Raw genomic sequence first — 6,956 nt, 5'->3', positions numbered from 1 at the left:
AATATAAAAAAATCACGAATCAAGTTAAATTTTTTTTTTCTTTTAATGTCAATCTCATCATTTTCCATGCAACCAAAGCATTAAATGAATAAAAAAATCATGGGACACAATTTTATCTTCTTAATTTTAAAAATATTTAAGTCATTATACTATACATTTAAAATATAAAAAAACCGATAATTAATATAAAATTAACAAATAAATCATATATAAAAAATATTTTTACCACCAATAGCCAGCTAAAGAATTTTGTTTGAGAAGTGCATATGATATTTTACTATTCCACAGTGAAACTGCGAGGGCTGTATTATTAACGCTCCCGCTCTCTTCCCGCCAGCAACTTCCATTTTGTGTGATGCTCGGCTTTGCGATTTTGGACCAAGAAGCTTTTCAAAATCTAAAAATAATTCTATTTCAATCAGCAATTACAAATACAGTGGAACATGACAAACAAAGAAACAAATGAACGAGGTGAGAGAGAGAACAAAAAAAAAAATCAACTGAAAAGGCAGTGTAAATCAGAATAAAAAACCATCGGAATCCTTTCCAATCTTTGTTGTAAAAAAGTACTCAAAATTTGGGGCAACCGCAGGGCAAAAACACTCTCCAAAAGGCTTTTTGGCTTGACCTTGACAGAGCAGAGCTTCTGCGACAAGGTTTGATGTCTACTCGCAGCACGCTGGCTGGTGCTCCTTCTGCAACTTCTCCCAAAGACATAATACTAACCTTGGGCTTTGATAATGGGCAAGAATATAATCTGTTTCACATCCAGCATTATAAAACCTGTCATCGGTCATGTAATGCACTTCTTGACCACTGTTCTTGAATTGCTCAATCCATATGCCCATCGCAACATCTTCTAGTTTAAAAAGCTGACAAAAAGCAGAAAGGAAATTAAGAGAAAGCAAGAAGAACCAACAGATGATGTAGCTCCATTGTTCTTTTCTCATGCTTGAAATAAATGCATCAACTCCAAGGACAGAGAGAGATGAAAGATGTACAATCATAATAACATAGAAGGTGTTTTAGTATTCTTCGACTTGGAAACCGAAAAACGTGATCTTGTTTCTTGAATTCTTCATTAGCTTTTTTTGCGGTCCCCTAGATGTTAAGGAAAACCTTTCCACATTTTCATGCTTGCATTTAAATGATAAAAATAAGTGACGGGTGGCTTACCAAGCAGAGGAGAAAAGCAAGACCACTCAAAGCAGATCCTAACACCTAATGAATATTGCAACAGCATTTCTCAGTTTTTAAGAGAAATTTACCTTAAGATCTCTTTCCTGGTGGCCTCGGACAATGAACTTTGCAATGTCCCGTGATATAATGTAACCGGGGCCATGAGCCCATGGTGGATATGCATCATGCGGCCATTCCTGCAAAAAATGACATTCATCAAAATAAAATAAAAAAACTATCCGGGTAAGAGGTGAATCAGAATGCAGCAGAACAAATATAATCAATATGCAACTCAACCAGGAATTGGGGTGCTTGCCTCGTTGCTGATATACCATTTGCTGTCTCTATCCCTGTGAGGCGATGAATCAAGGGATACGCGACCATACAAGAGACCATTTGATGGCTTTTCCTTGAGGCTTGTGAGTACTTGATCAATCCTAACAAAAGCATCGTCATCTGTTTTCATTATGTATTTAGCAGGGAGAATTTTGGTCTGCATATTCAGCAAAGATAAATGAGTAACAAAACAGGTAAAGGAGACTGAGAAAGTGGTTTAAGTACAAATCATTACATACTCCCATAATGCAGATTGCAATTGTTTTCAAACTTATCAGGCTGTAATAATCGACGAAAGGCATCAATTGGATATCTCCATATACCAGGGCTTCTTTCCACAGCTCAAGATTGACTTGACTGTTCTTGTGCTGCAGGTATGAAAAATACCAAATTATTTATCAAATAATTTTTCTGAATGCAACCATGTTGCACATCTTAGGCATGATTTGCATAAAACCAAATTAATTATCAAAGATGCTAAATGGTTGTAAATTATTTTACCCAATATTTATCAGAAAAAAGGCTCACGTAGCATGAGCCACATAAGATTGGCAGTCTCAGGAAGTAGCATTCATTAATGCATTTCAACTATTAAGAAACATTAACCAATACATTGCACATACAGCTAAAATGTAATCTAAATTGCAGAAAATATAGCACATCGGAAGTTAGAAGAATATGGAGATTGTCTTTGTGTGTGTGTGCGCGCGCGCGCGCGTGAAGTTTGCCATGGACTACAACTCATCACTTACCAGGCCAATGAAAAATCGCACAGCTACATCCCCTGAGCGTGCAGCCTCATATTGCATCCAAGACCTCCTCAGTGCCATGCGACGCTCAAAATTATTTCCAGTGGAGAAAATCCCAATCAACATTACAAGTCTCTTTCTTGTTACCGGTGGAGCTTTCAGGTGCTCAACATCCACCACTAAGTCATTATCTTCAGGTACAGGCAACCCTCTTGCCAAGGCAGATAAAATGTCCACACCACCAGTCACTTTGACCCCGCTCACTAACCATGGTTCAAGTTTCTGCACATAGAGAGTGAATCCAATGGGATGCTCGCTACTATGAAGCTGATATAATATCAACAAGTTATCATTCCAATTTTTTTAACTGTTTATAACACCATACCTTACCTCCCTGTACACAAAAGATGTTTCATGCCTTCCATTTACTGTCATATGGAATCCCTCCAAACCAACCCATAATGTAGCAGTGAAAGCATTTCCTTCAACAAATGGGAAATTAGCTCTTTCATGGGCAATTCCTTGGGAAACATTGGCTGATACATCACCAACAGAGCTGGCATTTCCATTTTCTTCCATGGTGCTTCTGGCAACTTTTTCATTGCAAAGCACAAGTCCATCAACTGTCATATTAACTAATAGGTTAGATTACCGTTGCTATTTCAAGAATCTTTAGATAATGTTGCTATTTCAAGAATCTAAATTCAAACTTCTTTTCCATGTAAAAAGGTGGGGGAATGGAAAATACTCCAATACTCTAGAAGTATCCACCATTCCATATTCCATCCACTTAAATAAAGCCATCTGTACTAATTGATATATCATATTAAAGTTGATATGAATTTTATTTGTATTTTCATATATTGCTTCTATTTTCCTAAATCACTTGAATCATAGTAATTTTAATGATGATTGTCAATGAGTACATATGGCTTCATTTAAGTTAGGAATAAGGAGTGGTGGGTAATCCTGGAGTAATTTTAAGTTCAATGTGGCAAGTGAGTTCCAGTCCATTACAAAAACCAGACAAAATTTGAAATATGTTCAAGACAGAGAGCAGATACATTTGTTTACAGTTACGGCAGCAGAGTACTTGACATGATATTTTTCCCTAAAACAGTGGTGCTATAATCCTATGCTAGTTTAAATGCAATCCAATGGAAGATTATGAAAAATTCTTTTTAAATGTTACCAAGCACCAGCTCTATGGCATCTAAAGCTTGTCATAAAATGATGGTATCCAAAATATAAGACATGATCATAGTATTATAACAGTTCAAATCAAGGATGAGTTTCGTCAAGGAAATCAAAACAAAGCAGGCGCAAATTTCCCAGATCCAGTGTTGTATGATAGACTATTTGATAAATAAAACAGCCTAATCTGTGGAGGGAAATGAAGCAAAGCCCAAGAAGAAATTAAAACTGAAGCAGCATCCTTCTACAATACCAGCACGTGTACCATAATTCTCTTCTATAATTGCTGTCACATGAAAGGACTCCTGACCAAAGCAATATGGATATTCCAATTTGAGATCATATCTATTTCCATTCGAGGTACTTTCTTAACTAAATTATACCAACACTATTTTATTGATGGTACCTACCAAGAAAACATTGTAAACCGAAACATCATTAGTTAATTTAACTAATGTATTCACAAGATTAAAAAAAACAAAAATAACACAAAAGATTACCAAGTGCCACGAGTCCAATGGCTGCACGGACAACGAGTTTTATTAATGTTTACGTCTAGCATTTAATTATGGAATGTTTAAACAATACAATGTTAAAACATGGGAGTTGCATTAATTCTAGAACAACTGCAGGTATGGACTCCAGATAATGCATTGTCACAAACAAGAAAGAATCAAAATGATTTATACCTTTTGGGATGTTAACAGATCTATGACTAGGACATCTTTCTTCTTTTCCCCAGCCATGTTCTTTAGTCCATGTATTCTGCACAACAAATGGCTCCTCTGTCATATTGTCTCCTGGTAGGCTCACATTGTACTGCAAGATAATAGGAGGGTTTGACTCCACTGGAAGTTGAGACCCTAGAAGTTCAATCTGAAAGCTTCTGCTGTGCCCATCTGGAATGCCAAGTACTGAAATGGAAGAATCTTCAGCTAGACCACAAGGGATATCAAGAATTGTTTCACCACTTGATGTTGTCAAATCAATTGTGCTTACAGAGTATGGACAGTTCTTATCCTCTGTTTTGTTAATATTGGAGAGCTGGGCAGCCTTGTTTTCCTTGATTTTGGACAATAAGTCCTTCCATGCTATCGAAGCCTCTCTAATCCCCTGATTTGTTTCAGGCAAAGCATCAGACCTTGACAGCAGCAAACGCATCTGAAACCAAACAACCAAGGCATTTGATTCATCCTTGGAAATATTGTTTTGAGCATACAAATCACTAAGCCCTTCAACATTTATATAATGTGGCTTCTTGGATGATTTTGTTGCTTTCTTCAGTTCCAATTGAGGAGATTTAGCAGGATGGTTGTCCTTCAAATGAGAATCACCAGCTGGATGATTTCGGAAAAAATCATATGATGACTGCTTTTTTTGTGTCCGAGTTCCCATAAGGCTATAACTGAAAACCAGAATTATTGCAAGAGCTATAATCACAACCCCTCCGGACCATTTCTTCATTTTGAACATAGACAAAGCTATTTTCAATGATTTCATTCTTGCACATCCCAAATAATCAGACTCATCTATGTAGCACTGTCATAAGCAATAAAACCTGCAAATAAGAATGTAGCCTCATTCTTGAATTTTCGCCTTCAATTTGAACTTATTCTGTTATAATTTTTACTCTGTCCAAACCAACCAATGATGATAGATTTGAGAGAGTTTTCAACATTACCGGTCAAAAAATAGCTGATTTAAATCAGAGAAAGCACGGCAGAAGAAATAAAATAAATGGCACAAATCTCGATAAAATCCAAGCAAATGAAAAGACCGGACTCAAGCAAGCTTGCTAGAGCCAATTTGAAAAGGCAAGCTGAGCTTTTCATGTATCATATTCTAGGAACACACCCATAATTCTGTTTTCCATTCTTTTCATCTTTATTCGCAGGAACTATGCCAATGTAGCAAAGCACAACTACCAAGTTCTAGCACTAATAAATTAATAGATCATCTTCATCTTCACATATCAAAGCACAATCTTAATCACCTCCTGTACCAAATCACATACCATCATTACCTATCATATTATTTCATCCATTTTTGTAACTTAAAAGGAGAAATTAAGAACAAAAGTTCAAAGCTTTTATAAACATCTACCAGTAAATAAAGTACAAATGCAAGTATCTTTCAAATGAATCAATCAAGCAGCAGAAACATGAAATTATTTAAGTGACTCGAGAAACATACAAAACAAAGCAACAACCTCAAATACAGGTAATGCAAAGAGAGACAACGGCAAGAAGAGGAAACTTAACTTGTTAAATGCTAAAACAGGCTTTTTTTTAGCTTGCTACTATGTTGATCTTGGAAACGATTAAGTCACTAAACGAAACCTACAATGCAAAGCACCAAACTCAAATGACCAAATCTTCGCATATCTACAAACATAAATGCAAAGAGAGCAGAGAAGAAGAAAACTGAAGCTGTTCAACAAACAGTTACAAGCAAACTGGACTTACTTCTATTCTTTCTAGAATGGGTTTTTGAGCTTGCTGCTAGTGCTGATCTTCGATGTTGAAACTTCATTTTCAGGGAACTAAAGGGTCACCATTGCTGCTGGTTAGAATCAGCAACCGCTGTCTCTACATAAATCCGGCGTCGTTTCTGCGGTTGTCTGAAAATGGGACATTAAGATTTAAGAAGACATGATCCGGCACTGATAAAACTAGTGCCACGTAATTACTAGAGTGTTCGCTATATTTCCTACCTTGAGCTTCACTGTAGCATATCATTATAGAAAGATTCCTTCTTGTCTGATCTGAAGTCTGAAGTCTTGATGAACTTCATTAAAAAGAAAACTCCCTGATGGACTCGCAGATATTTTGGTGGACATTTGGGCTTCCAAGCCACGGGTTTTAAGAAGAATGCCGTTGATTTGACATGATTATAAAAAAAAACATAAGAAAAAGACGAATCAGCCATTGGTCCGAAGTTTAAAAAAAAGATGAATAAACCCATGTATCTCAGCTAGATTTATTTTGATTTTAAAGGTATTCTAATTATTATATTATGTAAATAAAAAATTAAAAGGTTTTATTGTCTCCAATTAATTACGATAATGACTATTTATCCTCATGAAATCAAGCTTAATGGGAAGAGAAAAAAAAAATTCACTGTTCTTGTCTATGTGTACAGTGAATTAACTCCCTGGATCAGTTTTTTTATTTTATTTTAATAAGATGCAGTTTATTCCGTTTATGCCTTGAACAGATTTAGACACTAGGCAGAAAACAATGATGCGGTTTGATAGGTGGTAGTTATTACCTACCAGACAATATCATAACCTATGGAAACAACTTCAAATAAAACTATAATTCTCAGGTCTCAAGGTTACAATACGAAACTATAAAGAAATAAACAGAATAGCCTGATTTCTTATGAAAATTTTGTGATTCAACAATTCCATGGAAAAAAAAATAGCACATCAATTATTCATATAAAATTTAAAAACGACTTAATAAACACGAATTCAAATCTAAGTATTAAAAGTAA

The 6,956-nt window shown here is 35.6% G+C and overlaps 1 protein-coding gene across 7 annotated transcripts; it reads right to left on the bottom strand.

Annotated features, from left to right (window-relative positions):
- Positions 1 to 387: 387 nt before the first annotated feature.
- Positions 388 to 6,318, bottom strand: LOC133697883 (hydroxyproline O-galactosyltransferase GALT3). Of its 7 annotated transcripts, none has more exons than XM_062120702.1 (10): positions 6,172 to 6,318; positions 5,907 to 6,078; positions 5,720 to 5,797; positions 4,148 to 5,016; positions 2,655 to 2,887; positions 2,268 to 2,546; positions 1,755 to 1,883; positions 1,496 to 1,672; positions 1,269 to 1,376; positions 388 to 872 (listed from the first exon to the last, which is right to left on the bottom strand). In XM_062120702.1, the coding sequence occupies exons 4-10, from the start codon at positions 4,956 to 4,958 to the stop codon at positions 666 to 668; spliced, it is 1,944 nt and encodes a 647-aa protein (XP_061976686.1). In that variant the 5' UTR covers positions 4,959 to 5,016; positions 5,720 to 5,797; positions 5,907 to 6,078; positions 6,172 to 6,318; the 3' UTR covers positions 388 to 665. The 7 variants fall into 7 exon arrangements, 6 of the variants coding, with proteins under 6 accessions (XP_061976686.1, XP_061976683.1, XP_061976687.1 ...); XM_062120699.1 differs by having other exon boundaries at positions 5,924 to 6,078; XM_062120703.1 differs by having other exon boundaries at positions 4,148 to 4,863; positions 5,924 to 6,078.
- Between the last annotated feature and the right edge of the window lie 638 nt (positions 6,319 to 6,956).

The sequence above is a fragment of the Populus nigra genome, chromosome 6 (genome assembly GCF_951802175.1).
Source record: "Populus nigra chromosome 6, ddPopNigr1.1, whole genome shotgun sequence".
Taxonomy (NCBI): Eukaryota; Viridiplantae; Streptophyta; class Magnoliopsida; order Malpighiales; family Salicaceae; genus Populus; species Populus nigra.
This window is presented reverse-complemented; position numbering and strand designations above follow the sequence as displayed.